Below are 20,158 nucleotides of genomic sequence, written 5' to 3'. Positions count from 1 at the left end.
GGAAGGGGGCCGTCCCTGCACTCTCCACAGCACAGGTGGTGCAATTGTCCTTGGCCCCTTGCTCTGGGAACATGGAGAAGTGCAGGTAAGATGCTCCCTGTGCACTCTTCCCCTTGCGCAATGGCACAGTGGTGACCATGGACAGTCTGGCCTCACAAGTTCACTGGACAAGTTTGGATAAATATCCTGGACTTCAGGAAAAAGCCTCTTGCTTTGTTGCTGCTCTGTTTGGGCCACATTTCCAGGCACCGGCCTCCATTATTATACGTGCAAACAGGCGCTTAGGCACCAACAGGACCCAAACTGGGAACGCACATAATCGTGTGCAGCAACTCTCCGAAGGCAATACGCTGGTTACAGAGAAGGGATAACGCTGCTACCAATGAAAAGGCCCATTGCTCTTTGGCACAGATGTTTTGTATTAGTTATTTCCTGGTCTAAGCTCAGACTCTAGGGTGCACGAGCTGTTGGGAAATGTTGACTTCTTTAGTGGCGCTCCCAGCAGGTTGTGTTCGTTGGGGAGAGGGAGGTGATTTTTCTATATGCTGCAAGAGACAATGCAACATGTCTACGGTATTTCACCAGGCTATTGCACTGTCTCCCCGAAGGAATGATGTACAGGGCTATTGTTTCCTTTCCGAATGGAGTATTTACAACAGGCTGATAAAACGACATAAGTGCATATGAAAATGCTCCAAGTTTTCCAATGCCCACGCAGAAAGGAAAGATACGTTTTGAGCATTGCCAACACCAAGCATTCAAAAATCCTAAGATTGGCTTTAAAATCATGAGCTCAAAGATATACATTTGTGGTTCTTTCTGTTTGCCTCACAGTTTCTGAGCTTTTAGGATGTGCTTTGGGCATGTTCCCAAGCTTTTCTTTGCAACTGGAGGACTAGAACCTTTGTTTTGTTGTTGTTTTAATGAAAGCAGAGATTCTTACACAAGCTCATGACTCCAGGAGCTGGGGCTTTAAGAAAAGCACCAGGGGATGGATCACTTGATGATTACCTGTTCTGTTCATTCCCTCTGAAGTATCCGGGCATTGGCCACTGTTGGAAGACAGGATACTGGGCTAGATGGACCATTGGTTTGACCCAGTGTGGCCGTTCTTATGTGTTTATGTTCTATTGCCAGACTCATGATGATACTGCAAGAGTCAGCAACATTGTTTTGTAAGGAAGAGAGATTTTTGGATGTGCTTCATATGTGCATGGAATGTAACATAGGAAGGGAGTTGTTTTTGTTACAGGTCATGTATGAGTCACACAAACCCAGCATATCAAACATGACATGGTAGCCGTGTATATTCTGTTTTCCACAGTAAGCTGCAGGCAGTGTGAAATGTCATACTGGTGCTCGTGGAGCATCACTGTAAACTCATATTGCTGTCCCTAAGGTTGAAGTAGCCGCAGTCGAGGAGATGTGGCAGGAGATTCTGACCCCACACATTGATGCAATTCTCCCTGTCACGCTCCCTGGTTATGTGGCTTGTGCACTGATCAGAAGTGATCTCCAGTTTCTAAATATTATGGGCCAGATTTTCCCCTGCACCTGAGCTCTGCTCATGGCACACAAGTGGAGAGAATGTTAGGGAGCTGTCTCTGGCTCTCTGATCCTGTGGACCAGTGCAGGCCCCAGTCCCAGTGTTAGTTAGAGCAGCCTATGCTGCTGCTGAACCATATGCCACAGGTGTATAGTCTATATAGGACCTTAGTCCAGTAAGTGATTAGTGTAGGAGACCAGATCCTTTCCCTCCTCCGATATGCCCCAATGCCAGGATGGGTTTGGCTGGTGCAGAAGCCCACTCTACCAGCTTTATGCCAGTGGGAAGTTCCCTTTGACCAAGAGATTTCTCCACTTGCTGTCTGTGGCCAGTATCCAGCCCTGTTTTTTTTTAAATCACCAGTTTAACAACAAACAACTCCCTCCCACCAATTAGCATAAAGAAACAACAGTCATAGTTCTTGTAGGCACTACCCAAAAAACAAAGTTTGGTGCTCTTATGATCCCCTAGCTCTGAAGCAGCCAGAGCCTAATCAAAACTATTCCCCGAGTTTTCCTGCAACCTAATCATTAGAGATGCTGGTACAAACACAAGGAAGCGGAGAGTTACTCCATTCTCAAGCACCCACACAGTTCAGTGGTTGTGTGTGCCTCTTGAGATGTAACTTTCCTTTTTGGCAAATAACAAGGTGTGCCAGATAGTAAAGGTAAAACTCAGAAGAGGAAATATATCCATTTGTAGACTTCTAAGAAGTTAGGAGTAAAGGGAATGGTACACTGTATTTTGAGTGGGGGGAGGGGAAACAGATAGTGTTCCTTTATAATTCATTTAGAGCTTTATTAATGTACGCCTTCACGTCCTGGTGACTATGACAGAGACCAGAGGCCAGCTGCTCCAATCAGCTCTGCAGAGTTGGTTTATTCCCGATGTGTTGCCAAGTACATTACGTTGCATGAAAGGCTTTATCTCCCGAATATTCACAACGCCGAGTAGGGACAAAAGCCAGCTGCCAGATTCAGCATTGCCTTTCACACCCAATATGGAATCCGGAGACGGCCTGGGTGAAAAGCACAGCGCTGAATGAAAACAGCTGCAGGAGAAGAAGAGGCTCACGGTAGATGGGAATCAGAGAGAAACCACAGCCAATTCCTGACTTCTGTTCTGGATTTTAAATGGCTGAGTTTCACTCCTAGTAAACAGTAAAATTCCCTTTCTCCACCCCCAACACACTCAGCCTGCATAGAGAGGCCTTGTGGTGGTGTGATGCAGCTGGGAGTGGGGAGTATTGACCTGGAAGTGTTGCGGCAGAGTTTTGCAGGGATTGGGGATGCATTGGGGATGGGAAACTTCCCTTGAGGGAAGATACCTGAGCCTGTAACCTGAGCCAGGATGGGGGTTGGGGCCAGGTGACACCTTCTGCTCCAGGAAACTGGACAAAGGCTGGAGGAGGAGGAGCTGGGAGGAGGCTGGGTGAAATGGCTGGAGGGGGTTTCAGTTTTGGAGTTGCCTGGGGAAGAGGAGGGAGCCTCAGGGGCTGGGGTCTAAACTCCCTGCCCCCCTAGAGGGACCTGACTGAGGGGTCCTGTCTGTGCCTACAAGCTCTGGTTTGGACGTGTTCCTGTTGTCTCTAATAAACCTTCTGTTCTACTGTCTGGCTGAGAGTCACGGTGAATTGCAGGAAGTGGGGGTGCAGGGCCCTGACTCCCCTTCACGCTATGACAGGTGGGAAACTGCATGGGGTTCTCACCCCCAATCCCACTAGCCATCTATTACTGCTACTCTAGTCCCTCATCTGGAAGTGCCCACAATGACTCTCCCACTAGGGCTGTGTAATGGAGGACCCACTGGCTTTCCCATACCTCTCCCACGACCTGCCTCCGAGCCCTCTTTCCCCCCTATTCGGAGACCTGCTCTACAGTGTGCAAGTGTGTGGCGCTCCCCTGTGTACCAGAACTGCAGCCACCCACTCCCCAAGCAGCAAAACCATGGCCGTTCCACGACCTTGAGGCCTCTGCTGCATGAATTTCACCACAAGTGACTCTTCCTGAGACTGAAGTAATGTAATCCCAGGACACACTGCCTTTTTATAGGTACTGGCTTGGCTTGTACATGTGCATATGTGATGCAGAAAAACAAAACATAACCGGCTAAAAATAGATTTGCATCTAAAGCTACCAAAGGATTATTTAAACAGTCATATGTTTAGCATTTCTATATTCAAAGTCCATTACAGTATTTAACTAATCCCTTGCAACATCCCTGGAAGAAGGTCAGTTTTATTATCCCTATTTAATTGATGGGTAAACTGAGGCCAGAGTAGAATTCAGGACTTTCTAATTCCTAATCCCTTGCTGATTCTGCCAGACCTCGCACGGAAAATATGAAAAAGACCCAAATTCATGTATTGTCACTGACTTCTAGGCAGATTTCAATGAGGAGTTTTGCTTAAAAATCAATGACAGGATATGTCCTCCAGAAAGTGTCCTTTAAAAATAATTAGTTTGCTGCATACAGAGAGATGACAAAGTGAAAGATTGCTTCTCTTGTTACTGCTATTGCAGTTCGATCCACACAGGTGAGCCCATGAAGAGAAGAGTGCAAAATCTGGGCCTTTAAGCACAACTTGTGCTGTTTTGTTGAATTTACCCAGATGTTATTATGATGGACTGAATCTTTGTTTCAAAGGGAGTTTAAATTGCCAGAGAAAGGTCCTTTGCTTTCTTTTTGCCCAGGAACATCCTGTACTATGCTTCAAGCAGTTCTTCACTCTTGGCTCAACAACACTAAAGTGAGAAAGAAATATATATCTAATCCCAGATGCTTCCTTCACTTTTGTAAGAAGGAGTTGATGGGCATTCATATCTTGCTGTCTTTCCATAACCCAAAGTCCCACCGAATGGGAATATTCTGTGAGGGCTGCAGGATCAGAGACTTGAAATAAGCAATTGCTTTGCTGTGTTGATTTACGTCATAGTATGGAATTGCATTTATGCTTTACTGTATATGGACTCGAACCTGCAAACGCTGAAGAACATTCATAACTTAACTACGTGAGTAGTCCCACTTACAGCTATGGAACTAGTCACCTGAGTAAAGTTATGTAGTGGCTTGAGTGCATATAACATAAGTGTGGACTAGTGGATAGGGAACCAGACTTGCAGCCTTGTTCAGGTCTTGGGTCACCATCAGCCATAGTCTTCCTGTGTAACCTCAGGACTGTCACTCAGTTCCACATCTGTACAACAGAGATGATAGCCTCCTACCTCAAAAGGGATGTTGTGGGAATAAAATCCATTAATGATTCTGAGGTCCTCAGATACTATGGTGATAAGGGGTCATATAGGAGATTACATTGACCAAAGCATTTGTAGGATTGAGGCATATGCTCCCAATCCTGCAGGGAGCTCTGGGCAGGTGAACCCCTGAGCTCATTGCAAGACCCTCAATTTCCCCTTTCTAATCCTTACATTTTGTATTAATTTATTTACACGGATGAGTGTAAAAGCCAGAACAAAACAAAATATTACATTTCTAATTACATTAATAAACCGAAAAGAACAGGAGTACTTGTGGCACCTTAGAGACAAACAAATTTGTTCGTCTCTAAGGTGCTACAAGTACTCCTGTTCTTTTTGCAGATACAGACTAGCACAGCTGTTACTCTGAAACCTACCATTAATAAACCAGATTCATCCCTGGGTGTAACACCCTTCACTTAAGCAGAGTTGCATCCAGGGTGATTTCCCCCTATTAATTTAATCATTATTATAATTGACTCCCAGGGGTAGGGGCATGGCTGTCTGCAAAATGTTGCCTGTTTTTTTTTTCCAACAGGAGGCAGGTTTTGATCTGCAAGGTGACCCCCTCCGAATCATTTCACTCCCTTTTCCTGCTTGCTCCAGCAGTGTGAACTCGGGATTTGCAATGTGCACAAGGCACCGAACAACAACACCGAGAGTTTGTGCAATAGACCCTGGGGCTGACACGTTCCGATCCCAGCGCCGACAAGACGTCCCAGCAGCCCCTAAACCGAGAGGGCCCTTACCCCCAAGTTAGGGGGTGGAAACCTCCTGGCTCCCTCCATCCCTCCCTTCTCCCCTCCCATTGGGGGCGTTCCCAGCGCGTACACAAGCGGTGACGAGCCTGGGACTCCGGCCTATATAACCCCATGCTGCGGCCACGCTGCCTCTGAAATCCCTGAGACCCTGGCCGTGCTTTGTGGACGTGGAGTGCACTCCCAGTATCTCCTTTGCAAATGGGTTCTGTAGCCTAGCGTTTACTCCCCTGAGCCTCGCCACCTGTGATCTCAAGCCGTGAGGGCGCTGCTGGGAGCAGCGCTGAAAAGAAGCAAGGTAAAACAACAGCAATTCCCCCCCCCCCCCCCAAAAAAAAAAAAAACAAAACCCAGTCGGGCTGGGGCTTCCGAGAATAGCTGCGCGAAGGGGAAACTTTGAGCAAGTGGTCGGTGGGGTGAACTAGGGATGCCCCCAAGAGGGGTGGCGGGTGACTGTAGATCAAGTGATCTGTGCGACTGCCGCTTTGTTAAACCGAGTATTGTGTTGATGTGGGGAAGGGCTGATTGCTGTGTTTTCTCCGCTTCCAGACACCCTGCCAAGCCTTGCTTGCTGGCCCCCGATCTCCCTTTTAAAGACTCTGCTAAAGTGCGCTCCTCTCATTTGGAGGGATTTCTCTCCCCCCTTCTCCCCCCCCCCCCCCCCCCCCCCCCAGCCCCGACCCCTTTTGCTCTGCGTTGTAACGAAAGACGCCATCTCCCTCGGTGACACTGTCCCAGGATTGACGGGGCCTTTCCAGCTCACCCCCTTACAGACCGTCTAGGTGCGGGGCAAGGGGACGTGGGTGAAGATTTTACGCTAAAGGGGGGGGGGGTTCCCCCGTGACTCCCCGAAACAGGAGCGAAGTGGGCTTCCGGTGGCTTTGTCTGTTGCATTGTAAGTGACAAGGATGGAGTTTACTTGTTACTAGTATCTGGGTAGGGGCCCGTGTCCCGGGGCCCGTGTCCCGACGTTCCATGGCTCACCTGGGCTGGCACCAGTCGGTCAGAACTGCGGGCACCCTGGGGAGAATTGCCCTGAGTTCGTTCGGGATGTTGGCGACTGTTTCCTTTCCGGAGAGGACGCTTAAACACCCCACCCCCCAAGCGCAGGGTCTGCTGATCTGTCTTTGTCGTGTGGTTTCCCTCGCACACGACTAGGGAATCTTTTAACCCAAACCGATTGCTGTGCAGCCTCCGGACACCGCTTTGCTCTGGTGGTGTTACCGCAGCTCCCCTTTCCAGATCGTAGAGCTGAGAGGGGGCCTTGCTCCCCTGCTCTGTGAATGGCTTTGTTATCCTGGATTGTGTGGCCCCAAGCACATGCTTGCTTTGCTGGTGCCTAGAGTCGGTCCTGATCCTAGGATATGAGACGGAACATCCGGACACCCCTCCACCCCCCAAATCCTTGACATGCTTTTCCCCTCTACCGCTCTCCTTCCCCCCCCCCCTCCCCCCAAGACTTGAGACGTGCTGAGCAAGCTGGTGGAATCAAGATCATGCCTGTAGCAAAGTACAGGACTAGAAGCGAGGCTAGGGGGATGGGATGGGGCTCTCTGTGGGTTGCTGCAAGCCAGTTCAGTCTGGTTTTTTCAGCTTGTGTGTTCTAGCAGAGTTCCCCACCCTCAGCTGCAGGCAAGTAAAGAATTCTCTAAAAGAGAGAGGAGAGACAAAAGACATGGCCACTTCCTCCCACCCTGTAAATCAAGCAACATGTTTTAATGATTTCCCTTCAGTTTACATAATCCTAGTCTCTGACTCCCTTCCGCGCACAACCCACACAGCTTTCTAAAAATGTTAGATGCCCCACATGTGTAGTAGAGGCTTATTTGCCAGTTAATCTGCAGCTATTACCCTTTTCATCAAACCATTTCAGAGGAATTTCAGTCATTCTTGATCAGAGTAAAAGTGAATTCTGATGAGGCACTTACTATCCATAGCCTAGTGCACTGGATACACCAGAGAAAATCGATCCCATCTGTCCGCAGAACTGCTTTCATGCAGCAACATGCTTGAATGCTGATAACTTTATTAAGTGTTTTGTTTTATAAACTTGCAGTAGAGATTCTTTATTGGTTCATGTATTATCTTCTTAAATTATTGTGAAATGAACTGATAGAAAATATCAAGCTGATGTACCACCCACAGGTTGGGAAGCACTGGTTTGAGTGGAGTGAGTAAAAGCAGAAACTACCTTTTCAAACACTAGAGATTAAGGACAAGTTCTAAGCACATGTGCTCCTGCCACAGAAATGCCTATATGAGAAATAAATCTGTCAGTATGTTACTCTGCCCATCAGAGGCTTGAGTGTGGCTTTACACTATAAGAATTTAGCAGACAAGGACAAACCAAAATAGTTTTTCTCTCTCTCAAACTCTGACCTGAAGACCCTGCACCTTCATCATATAATGTGTGTTGCTTAAAATGTGGGACATGAAGTGACCTGCATCTGGCTGAAATTAGGATGTGATTTGTTTTTAATGGAGTCTATTAAAAGCAGAATAGGAAATAAAATAAACTTTAACCTCCAATTTGAGGCAGCATCCTTCATTGGCAGTTGAGGTTCCGGTTGGTTCTTTCATACTGGTCATGTCTGCACATCTGGTTTTGTTTTTTTCAAAATTGAGATTGGCATAAATCTGCCTTTTCACATGTGGTGAGTAAATGGTGAAAAATGTGAAAAGCCATTTGCCCGTACACCCGTAGTGATCAGGTGAGTTCTTTGCTACACAAAGGAGCTCTCTTCTCATCTCCTCTCAGCATCTTAGGATGCTGAAAGAGCACGAACATGGGTTTTCCAAATCCCAGGCTAAATTACCTGTTCTGCCACAGGTCTCCTAGGTGACCCTGGACAAGTCACTTAATCTGTGCTTCCGTTCCCCATCTGTATATAGGGGATAACACTTCCTGTTTCACAGAGATGATGTGAGGACAAACACACCGAAGGCCATGAGGTGTTTAGATACTATGGTAAGGTGAGGGACGTGGAAATACAAAGATATGTATTTAGTAGCAAGGTGGAGCATGACCAGTTTTATATAATACACAGCTACCATTTCAGTAATCTCTTGCTTTAGTAGCTGAAGGTCAAAATAAAGCCCTGTCCCTCAATTCATTCTTCCCTCCATTGAAAGGTGGTGGATTGTAGAGACTCTGCTTGGTTGGGAATAGTTGGATTGACCTTGTCAGTGGTCCTGTTAGGACATGAGATCTCTCCCAAGGCTCCCTGCTTCTGTAGCTCTGTTGCCATGAAGAGTACGAAATTCCTCAGAGCTGTTACTAGGCCAGACCAACTTACTAGTTCATAACCTGTCCCTCATGTCTGCTCCTCTTCTGAATTTTACATGCTCACTTCAACATTAGATAACTATTCACACTGTAAAAAAACAAATGAGGAGTACTAGTGGCACTTTAGAGACTAACAAATTTATTTGGGCATAAGCTTTCGTGGGCTAAAACCCACTTCATCAGATGCATGGAGTGGAAAATAGAGTGGGAAGATATATGTAACAGTACATGAGAAGATGGGAGTTGCCTTTCCAAGTTTGGGGGGGGGGGGTTGAGACAATTCAATTAAAGTGGGCTATTATCAACAGGACGAAAAATCACTTTAGTGGTAATCAGGGTGGCTCATTTCAAACAGTTGACAAGAAGGTGTGAGTAACAGTAGGGGAAAATTAGTTCTTGTAGTGACTCATCCACTCCCAGTCTTTATTCAGGCCTAATCTGATGGTGTCTAGTTTGCAAATTAATTCCAGTTCTGCAGTTTGTCATTGGAGTCTGTTTTGAAGGTTTTTTTGTTGAAGCATTGCCACTTTTAAGTCTGTGGATTGTCCAGGGAGGTTGAGGTGTTCACCAACTTGTTTTTGAATGTTCTAATTCTTGACATCTGATTTGTGTCCATTTATTCTTTTGCATAAAGACTGTCTGGTTTGGCCAATGTACATGGCAGAGGGGCATTGCTGGCACATGATATGTATCACATTGGTAGATGTGCCAGTGAACGAGTCCCTGATGGCGTAGCTGATGTCCCTTGAATAGATATGCAGACAGAGCTGGCAACGGGGTTTGTTGCAAGGGATAGGTTCCTGGGTTAGTGTTTTTTGTTGTGTGGTGTGTAGTTGCTGGTGAGTATTTGCTTCAGGTTGGGGGGCTGTCTGTAAGCAAGGACTGGCCTGTCTCTCCAGATCAGTGAGAGTGAGGGATTGTCCTTCAGGATAGTTTGTAGATCCTTGATGTTTTTGTTTTTGCTGATAAAGACTAACAGGGCTAACGCTCTGAAACCTATTCGCACTGTGCTTCCCCAGTAACCTGCAGCAGCCGGGGATGGCTGTGACTGGGCATATGCTAAACCAGTGATACTCGGACTGAGTCTTGAGATCTGTAAGCAGCTCTTTAATGTGTCTCCTGTGGCTTTGCAGCACACGATATTAAAACACTGTGTGATTGGCAAATAATTAAATTGGGATGCTTTACTGTGCTAACCAATTATAGGGACAAACTAATACTTGGTCGGTCTTTTTTTTTTTTTTTTTTTTTTTTTTTTGCTGTGAGAATAATATATAGCACTAAATATTTTCCATGTCCTACTGTTTAAATATGAAATTAAACAATGAATTCACACAACTATGGCTCTTTTGGCTAATGTTGATGGCTAATTTGGCTCCTGACCCACTGAGGTCTGAGTATCACTGTCCTAAACGCACCTTGTTTCCTGGGTCTGACAGCGTGTCTGTCCAATAAGTAGCAGCACAGGTGTGATCTGCCTTGTGGGATGTTTCCCGCAGGAAGTGTTATGGGATTCGGATTTAAATTCCAGTGTGTTAATGTATCTGGAGAAGTTTCTTGGGTCAACTGTACTTCCCTGGATTGGTTTTCTTATGAGACATTTACAAAATGATTAGTTAGCACAGATAATAATTGGTTACTAAGACTAGCATGAAGTTAGTGTTTTCACTGAATCATACTGCAGTTAGGTGCTGTGGCTACAGGCTTGTCACATGCAAACAAATAACTGTCTGTTAAACCGAAAAGTGAACAGACAGTGTGTTGGGCAAAGGAAGGCGAGTCTTGTACTCCGCTTGGAAGACTAACGAACTCTGCCTCTGGCTTGCCTGAACAGTGAGGGCTTCCACAGTGGGGGACCATCTGGGAACATTTTGCCTCCAAGTCTCCATGTCTGGGGACTGCATCTTAGCAGCCATGACGGCAAATAGGAAGCAGTAGTTCCCTAGGTAGCCAGATCGAAAAACTCCTTGACTTTTGCCTGGAAACAGACCGATGCTAGATTAGTGTGTGAAGAAGAGGTGTAATGTGACTGTGCAGAAACGCTCCATTAAGCCAGTGGGCTGTGGCCTACAAGTGACACTGCTGCAGTGGCCTGGTTTGCCAGATGTGTGTCCCTTCCAAAGTGCACATCAGGAAGGAAAGGCTGCCACACCCTAGCTAACTTTGGATGGCAGCTTTGTCTTTTCTAAGTAGCACTCATCAGCACATACAGGATGTTTTGATAACTACCCAATGCTCTTTGAGGGCCATGGGCTGCCTTCGGCTCTAACTTTCTACCACTCTCTAGAGCTGGCTGGAGCTTTGACCAAAAAACTTCTTTTCCCCAGCCAGCTGTACTTTACTCTCAGGTCAGCAGAAGTCTGCTGTCAGCAGTGCTGACATTGTGTCCAGAGTATGTGCCTGTAGTCCAGCCACATTAATACTTTCACACCCTGTTTTTCACGGCTAATGGTGAATAATAGGCTATATTAAGAGGTGCTGCTTATAATTAGCTGACTGTTCTGTTTACAGGAAGGAGTAAACTGTCACTTTGAAGATGGTGCAGAGAACTCTGAGTGGTTGAAGTAAATGGGCATGTTTGTTTCCTTCATTATTTCTACTTACGATAGCCTGGCTGTGTATGTTGGATGAGGAAGAGCAGTGGAAACTGAGCACCATAAAATTAATTTTTTTAATAAAGTAGCCCCTCCAGGTTACAACAGGGAGTGGAAGCCCCACTATGCTGGATGCTGCACATGTCTCTGCCTCAGAGAGCTTGCAATGTAAATAAATGGGGTAAAGGAAATACTATCCCCATTTTACAGATGAGAAATTGAGGCACAGTGACTCACCTGAGGTTACCCAGAAGTCTGTGGTAGAGCTAGAAACTGAACCAAGATCCCATGAGTCCTGTTCCAATGCTTTATCTCTGTACCATTGTGTCGGGTGTACTGATTTGGAAGGATGGGAGTGATTTCAAGTGAGCCATTTTTCCTGCATTTATTTCTGTAGGTATTTGTAAACACACCTACTTGGCTGACAAGACAGACATACACCATACTGCCATCTGTTCTGTATGAAATTTGTCTGGGTGGTGACTGCTCTGGAGATGTGACTGTAGCTTGCTTTCACAGGTTGTCCAAACATTAAATGTACTGTAGCATTTTTTAAAAACATGATTATTGGAAAGTCCTATCCACTAATTTGTAGGGGTGAGAACAATCAACAAGTAATTTATCCATGAGCTTTACCCTACACAAGACGTCCTTCTAAGGACAATTTCCTCACATGTTAGAAGTTAAACAATGGGCTGATCAAACAACTCCACTAATTTGTAGGGGTGAGAACTATCAACAAGTAATTTTATCCAGGAGCTTTGTCCTTCTGTTAAAGGACGCCTTGTGTAGGGTAATTTCTTCACATGTTAGAAGTTAAACAATGGGCTGATCAAACACCTTTGTCATCTGCAGATGTCCACTGTTAGAGCAGTGATGTCTAACTGTGATTTGCTACAAGTCACATAGTGTCTAGTTGAATGAGTGCACAAGCATTTCTGCTACTAATATACAAAGCATAGGGATGAAAACAAAACAGATCATGACACCATTGTTGTGTTCATCAACCTCCCTCTTGTGTCATTCACACATACTTCATTAGCTCTTCAGGGCAAGGGGCCATGACTTTGTTTGGGGATGTGGTTAGCCTGTGTGTGTGTGATCACCCCTAGTTCCAGCGCCTGTGTTCACAGTAATGGTAATATGTACTAGCAAGGATGGTTTCATTTTGAATGGAAAAGTTGTGCTCATGTTGGTTCCTCCTGTGACTTATTGAAGAGCTTCTGTTTAAGACTATACTTTAGTAGTTAAAAGTATTAGTCCATGGTGATATGGGCTATAGGTATGTACTGCATACAGAGGAAAACAATTACCCTTAATACAATCTGAAGACCCAAGAAAGCAGACCATCAACAGTGAATTCTAACTAGCACACTGTCAGAAATGTTGCAAGATAAACTTACTCAAATCCTTCATGTGCATTAGGAATTTAAGTGACAGTTGAGATCCTGAATCTATTGCAGTAATCAAGGAACAGCCTGAATGATCTTAGAGACTAACCAATTTATTTGAGCTGTAGCTCACGAAAGCTTATGCTCAAATTGGTTGGTCTCTAAGGTGCCACAAGTACTCCTTTTCTTTTTGCAAATACAGACTAACACGGCTGTTACTCTGAAACCAGCCTGAATGATGTCTCATGTAGCATGCAGGTTTGGTTTTTCTTGTTTCGTCCTTGTTTGCATGTTGGGTTATCCCATGGTTTAGGCTTCTTGAGGATGGTAATAGAAGGTACTTTGAGTCTTGTGCCACATTTGTTTGCTTTCTGCGGGTATGCACAGTTGCCAACTTTCACATGGTAAATAAGCACCCTGACTTTCACAATAAGCCAAAAATCAAGCTAATCCCATTTCAAAACATGGCCAAACCAAGCCACTCCTTAAGAACCCCAACACTGTGACTAGATCTCCCCCCTCGCCCTCCCCTCCAGTGTGCAGTCTGGGACAGTGGTGGGCCTGCTGTGCAGCCCTGACTCTCTTCCTGCCTTGCCCCTGCTTGCTGAAGCCAATCAAAAATAAATAAAGAAACAACAAGCTGCTACAGGCAACAAGCTAAGCCAAAAACTAGCCAACAAGCAACTCACAAGCCAATTAAGCCAAAAACAAGCCCAATTTCTGCACTTTTTTTGTGTGTGGGTTTGGCATGTCTGGTATGTCGTCATGGACACTCCCCATATTCTGAAGGCTCACTCCTTTGTCTTGCAGGGTTGATATCTGTACAAGAACTAAGATCAAGTAACATGGCAGCAATCCCATCAAGCGGCTCACTTGTGGCAACCCATGACTACTACAGAAGTAAGAACTGCTATGCTGTCCTTTAATGGGTGCAAAATGGAGGGCTCACAAACCGGACTGCAGACACTCGTGTTGGTGGGTGGGGAATAGAGCTATCTAGTTCAAACCTTTTTCTGTGGAGTGGGTCTTGCAAAGATAAGTCGCTGAACTCTCCTCTTATCTTGGTTGAAGTTTGTAATGCCCATGTAGAACTGCTCAAAAACAGTCAAGTTTGCTTTCCAACCACAGTGTATTCATAGGCTCCTTGGAAATGCAAGTTAAAGAGGACCCTAAAGGAGTTGGGTGCTCATCCCTCACTGAATTTCAATGGGATTTGAGCATCTGAACTCCCTGAAATGCCAGCTTGAAAGATCTGTGCTTCAGATAAAATCTCCTATTCTTGCTTACTGTGTTCCTATGCTAAAGCCATCGGCTTCTGCATCCTTTCTCAATACATAGCAAATGTACCATTTCTCTCTAGTGTTCCTTTCAAAGAATCACCAACAGAACTCCTTATAGGACCCAAAGTCTGGATTAATTTAGAAGTAGCCACCAGTGGCTATGTCATGGCATTTCTGAAATAAACATGATCCATCCAGGCGCTAAACAAAGACACCATTTTGTTCATGCAAAAAAATGCCTGACACTGCAGCATTTTTGTTGAAAAGAGGCTAAGAGCCAAGAATGGGGGTGAGTCGTATTTACTCAGCAGGGAGATAACAAGCCACACGCCCTTAACTGTGCCAGCATCCTCTGTACTCAACCATATGACCTACCATACAAACAAAGGAACAATAAGTTCTCAATGCGTGGTTTAAGGGCTATTTTCCTCTTCTTGAAAGTGGCTGCCTCTAGAGTTACCTTAAAGCTCCTGGGAGCAGTAGGGTGGGGGGTGACTAGCAAACGCTGTGTAAAGTAAGTACTTCTGCAAAAGACACAGTAAATAATAAAATACAGCCTGGCCATATGAGCCTATAGTACAGGGCCAGATCCTCAGGTGGTCTGAGCTACCACAGCTCCGCTGCCCATAAAGCTTTACCAAACAGCACCAGCTGAGGATTAAGAACCTGAGACCAGCCATGCTGGGTCAGACCAAAGGTCCGTCTAGCCCAGTATCCTGTCGTCCAACGTGGCCAGTGCCAGGTGCTCCAGAGGGAATGAACAGGTAATCATCAAATGATCCATCCCCTGTCACCCATTCCCAGCCTCTGGCAAACAGAGGCTAGGGACACCATCCCTGCCCATCCTGGCCTAAGTTCCCTGTAAGCCACATGGCCATGCAGCAGCCTAGGCGCTTAGGGAACCCAACCAGGGACATGCTGGGGGAGGGGCAACCCTTCCCCCGGCCCCAACTCACCCTGCAGCCTGGACCCAGCCACAGCCAGATCAGGGCCGGGGCGGCATGGCTAGAGCAGCCTGGACCCAGGTGCAGCCAGGGCCAGCCCAAGGTGCAGGCCTGCTGTGCTGGGGGAGGGGCACCTATCCTGCAGCCCCAGCCCCAGAGCTCCTGCAGCAGGGACAGGCGCTTCTTCTCCCCACCCCCACCCAGGTGCTGCTATGGGGAGATAGCACTGGGGGAGTCCTCTCTCTCCCCACAGTAGCCCTGGACCCTCCTGCACTCCGAACCCCACCCCCACCACATGCATTTTGTTATGTGCACCAATATGAAGGTGATGTGTAACACATCACCTCCATATTGGTGCACATAACAAAATTCATTCCGCACATGGGTGGTAAAAATGAGAGGGAACACTGATCCTGGAGAATAGGTCCATCAGTGGTTATTAGCCATGAATTTATCTGGTTCTCTTTTGAACCCTGGTGTAGTCTTGGCCTTCACAACATCCTCTGGCAAGAAGTTCCACAGGTTGACTCTGCATTGTGCAAAAAAAACTTCCTTTTTTTGTTTAAACCTACTGCCTATTAACTTCATTTGGTGGCCTCTAGTTCTTGTGTTATGAGAAGGAGTAGATAACACTTCCTTATTTACTTTCTCCACACCAGTCATGATTTTATAGATCTCTATCATATCCCCCCTTAGTCGTATCTTTTCCAAGCTAAAAAGTCCCAGTCTTATTAATTTCTCCTCAGATGGAAGCCATTCCATTCCCCCTTATCATTTTTTCTTGTCCTTTTCTGAAACTTTTCCAATTCCAGTGTACCTCGTGGTCTTCTCCCCACACTCCTGTTAAAGATGCAGGATGGAGAGGGGGAAATTGATGTAGTGGGACCTTGTCTCATAAAGCACCCTCTACGTTCAGATCGTTGCTGCTCTCCAGCAGGCTCCTTTTGGCCAAGCGGCAACTGCTGTGATTTACCATACGTCAGGCAAGTTCCTCCCATGCAGAAATGTCTATGCTACGGCAGCTGTAGCGCTGTAGGGTAGACGCTTCCCGCATTGGTTGACAGGAAAAACCCTTCCATGTAGGTAATCCATCACCCGAGCTACTGCCCCGGAGAGGCAAGAATCCATCCATTGACCTAGCTGTGTCTGTACTGGGGATTAGGTTGACCTAACCAAGGTGCTCAGGGGGCAACATTTTTCACAGCTCTGAGCAAACCTAGCTGGGTCGACCTAAATTTTAGGCATAGACCAGGCCTCTGTCTCACCCACACTAGAAGGGGAGACTCCCAATGTGCATCAAACCAAAACCTTCCCCCATCCTCCATAACTGAGAATCCTACACAAGGGTTACAGTTGTCTTGCAAGAAAGTGAGCATGGGTTAAGCTCAGTTACTTGTCTCCACTTGCTGAGTGAGAGTTACAAACCATTTGGAAAATTGTTATGGAAGGTTATGTCCATGTAGCACCACCTGTGTTCCAACCTGTGGCATTAACCTGCTGCTGCTTGTAATTACCTAGTTTGCTGAGAAAGCTATTTGAGGTTATTCTTTGTCCTTTGGGTGTGAGAGAATCTATTCTTAAAACACCATGCCAGGAAATCTCATAAAGGAGCACTTAAAAATATCTCCAAATGTGTGATGGCAGATTAACATGTCCTTCAGACATGCTCAAATGCTTACTGTCTAGGGTGGATGCCATTAAAAGTCTGGCACATACCAGCTGATACTCAGAACAGGAAATTAGCTGGTATGGAAACTGGTACCTGAGCCTAAGAAGCAGTAATGTGGCAGATACTTTATCGTTAATGGCAAACCATGTACTAACTGCAGTGAGGATGTTCATTACAGCAGTAGATCTAATATTGGCAGAGGGAATGTTGGTCTGATAGGATGCAATCTCATTCGCAGGGCGTCTGGGTTCCACTTCCAGCAACAGCTCCTGTGGAAGTGCTGAATACTCTGGGGAGGTTATTCCTCACCATCCGGGTAAGCACCTCTCCTACAGCCTGGACACTCTCTGCCCCAGCCTCCTACAGAGGGGAACTCTTGTGGTCAAAACACTGTTTTAATACAAAACTAGCTACCTTCTCCATAGCTCTTCAGAGCATCAGTGTAGCTTCAAAAACATTCTCAGTGCTAACTAAGTACATTATCCATGGGTTATACAGAACCGCTTATAATGGCAGAAAAATCCCTACAGAGACTCTGCATAGAAGAGAACTGAAGTTGTAGTAGCTGGCTTCTACTCCTTCGTGAGGCACCACTGCAGAGTGCCAGCTTCTTAATTTGCCCTCTTGCTTGCATGTGTAGCAAGACCACCATGGTAATCAGGGAAGTACCTATTTCTGCTGTACCTCCTCCTAATCAAGCTGCCTGTACCTAGCTGTCCTGTTTCATAAGTATGTTTGCTTTTCAGGTCTTCCCAAGTCTGACCCCGGTCACTGGTGGGCTAGCTTCTTCTTTGGAAAGCCAACCCATCCTGTCATGACAACTGTGTCGGAATCCCCAGAGAAGTAAGTGGTCATTCGTTTTAGCTCACTCAGAATATGGTAATGGAGATAAACTAAGAAGCTTGAAGGGTGGCTTGGAATATTGGAATGGCGAGGACAAGGGAGGACTGTGTTGTGGAGGAATGCAAACTGTAACATCTTATAATTTTGCTTCGTTGCATTCTGCACTGCATATCTAGAATACTTTCCAGTTGGTCTCTCCTGCAGTGCTTTGAATCTTCACGATCCAGCCAGCAGCAAAAGGAATCCCCGTAGCTGGGGAACGGTAGCACCGTCGCCCATTATTATGAGGAGATACTAGACCTAAAAACTCTGAGGCCCATATCCTCCTCAGGTGCCTAACTTCCATGGTGATCTGGGCCTGTCTCTTCAGATGTTGTGGAAGGTGGAACATTGTTTAACTGGGTGGAGCAGGGGAAGCTAATGGCTTGTTTGAACTAAACTGGCTTTTTGTGTAAAAGCCATCATGAGCCCAATGACCAGGTGGGAGAGGGACCAACGTCTGTTGGTGAGAGAGACAAGCTAGTTTCTCAGCTACAACACTGCATGTCCTGAACAAAGTCCTTCTCTGTCTGCTGAATTCTACTACAAGTTCCAGAGGAGGAAAGGATTTATTTTTCCTTTGTAGCCATTGAAAATTGGTACAATAAAAGGGCCCTCAAGGAAAGTGTCCTCAAAAGCTTAGTGGTCAGACCCAAGAAGGGCAGGAAAAGAGCCAGAGATTAAATGCTGGGGGTGGTGGTTCAGGCCTAGCTTGCAGCAGCAGTAGAAACAGCAGGTGCAGATGTGGATTAACTAGCTTGTGCGCACACATGGTTGCATGTGGCCCTGTGGATCCAGCAAGTCAAGGGAGCAGGGGAATAGCTCCAGCTCCCTTAGCCCATAAACAATGGAGCTGTTGCTACCAATAAGACCCTGTTGTCAGCTAGCACAGCTCTTTGTTGCAGATGGTGCTCACTGTAGTCAGGAAGTGCTGCCCAATCTGGAGCAGTGATGGCTGAGTTTGGGTGCTTCCACCGTCTCTGGACTCTGAGAATCTCACTAGAAGTCTATCCTGGAATCACTGCAGTAGGAACATACGAGGAGCTCTAATGAGAGCAGGGAGCTGCAATTCACCAGCCTTGTATCTGAGGCAGCTGTGTCAAAGATGGTTTGTTTCTCTCGTTTTCCCTCACCCCGTGTCTCTCTTGTCTTCCAGTTCAGGAACTTTCCAGGTGGCCAACGGCGTGATCACTTGTGGCCTGGCTCAGGAAGTAATGAGGAAGCGCCACGCCAGTGAGCCCAGCAAACAGAGCGCTGGGCCATCTGCGTGAACAGGCTGGCACATCTTCCTGCTGCCTGCCTGGTTGCTGCTTCTGATCCAAACGCTAGGAGTCAGAGCCCATTTTCCACTCCCCCTCCCCGTAGAGTAGACAGGCTGCATTAAGTATTTAGATGTAGGTTTTTAAAAAACAAAAAAAAACCAAACTCTACACTGCCTTAGTACTGTTTCATTAACTTGACTGCATTCTTTCCATACCGCCTTGGTAACGCTTTTTGTTTACTTGTTCAATGAAACTAATAAACTTAAGCAGCCTTTTAAATGCTGTGTGGCTTTAATGTTTTTTCTTTCCAGTATGAGCTCTGCCCTTTGCTGGGTGCTACCGCTCTGGCCTGGAGGGGCTGCTGCTATCATCATGCCCGGGAGTGTTTCACACATCAGACAGGGACCTGAACATGGGGACAAATCGCCTGGCTTCATGCTAAATGGAATTTCACTTTAGCTCAGTTTCCCTTAAATCTTGTTGACAAGGAGGGGAATTCTCTCAGAACTATGGCTACTTACAGATAGACAGCATGCTTGACAAACTGCAGCTCCAGGTTAAGCAACCCCCTGAAAGTGTGGTCTCTTCCCTGGAATTGTGAACATGCTCAATTAAGGCTTTGAAACCCCTTCACTGCTTCTCATCAGAACGGGCAGGTAGCTCTGCAGCCTTCCATAGTGGCCACTCATGTCACTGGGTTGTCCTTTTTCCAGATGGTAGCCATCCCTCCAGGTGTACCTGGCATAGAACATCACTTGCTTTGCACAAGGCATAGGTAGGTGAAGATGAAGGCCCTGCCATCTGAGTAGGGGGTAGTATGATGTACTCCAGTCACTTTTCAAGCTCACTTAATTGTATTGAGGGAATGTGAAGCTTTTTCTTCCTATTCAGTCATGGAGGCGAAGAACAGAATAATTTCCTGATCATTTGGTTCTATCAGTAGCCTGTTCTCAGCATCTGACCCATTGCCAATAGAGAGAGAGGTTAAAGCCCTGTTGTAAAATTCACTTAGGTTTTCTGCTGCTACCTTTTGAGTCTCGGCTGGAGGCCAAATAGCCCTTCTGGCTTTCAAGCACCCAGTTCTTAATGCAGGTACTGGAGGATCTCGGTAAACAAGCACTTCAAAAAGGAAACTACCCCTTCTGCAACAATTAAAATGAAGACTGACCTCTGCAGTTACGGATGTGTGTATCGACACCCAAATGCAGGCTGAAATGCAATGAAAGGTTGCTTGACAGGCTGCATCTATCATACTACATGCATGGAGCCATAAGCCCATGTTTTCTTAA

At 46.2% G+C, this 20,158-nt stretch overlaps 1 protein-coding gene across 1 annotated transcript; it reads left to right on the top strand.

Moving 5' to 3' along the window:
• Positions 1 to 5,677: 5,677 nt before the first annotated feature.
• On the top strand, positions 5,678 to 19,148 carry PPDPF (pancreatic progenitor cell differentiation and proliferation factor). The gene is made up of 5 exons (XM_007059824.4): positions 5,678 to 5,859; positions 13,643 to 13,732; positions 16,964 to 17,041; positions 17,472 to 17,568; positions 18,764 to 19,148. Exons 2-5 carry the CDS (start codon positions 13,678 to 13,680, stop codon positions 18,876 to 18,878), a joined length of 345 nt encoding a protein of 114 aa, XP_007059886.1. The 5' UTR covers positions 5,678 to 5,859; positions 13,643 to 13,677; the 3' UTR covers positions 18,879 to 19,148.
• The last annotated feature ends 1,010 nt before the right edge of the window (positions 19,149 to 20,158 follow it).

The sequence above is a fragment of the Chelonia mydas genome, chromosome 13 (genome assembly GCF_015237465.2).
Source record: "Chelonia mydas isolate rCheMyd1 chromosome 13, rCheMyd1.pri.v2, whole genome shotgun sequence".
In the NCBI taxonomy this organism is placed as follows: Eukaryota; Metazoa; Chordata; order Testudines; family Cheloniidae; genus Chelonia; species Chelonia mydas.
This window is presented reverse-complemented; position numbering and strand designations above follow the sequence as displayed.

Bases quoted from the DNA above. Each gene is read 5' to 3' on its own strand.
- PPDPF (XM_007059824.4), top strand. From the start codon at position 13,678: ATGGCAGCAATCCCATCAAGCGGCTCACTTGTGGCAACCCATGACTAC. The intron at 17,042-17,471 runs GTAAGCACCTCT...TTTGCTTTTCAG, and splicing joins GGTTATTCCTCACCATCCGG to GTCTTCCCAAGTCTGACCCC. The intron at 17,569-18,763 runs GTAAGTGGTCAT...CTTGTCTTCCAG, and splicing joins GTGTCGGAATCCCCAGAGAA to TTCAGGAACTTTCCAGGTGG.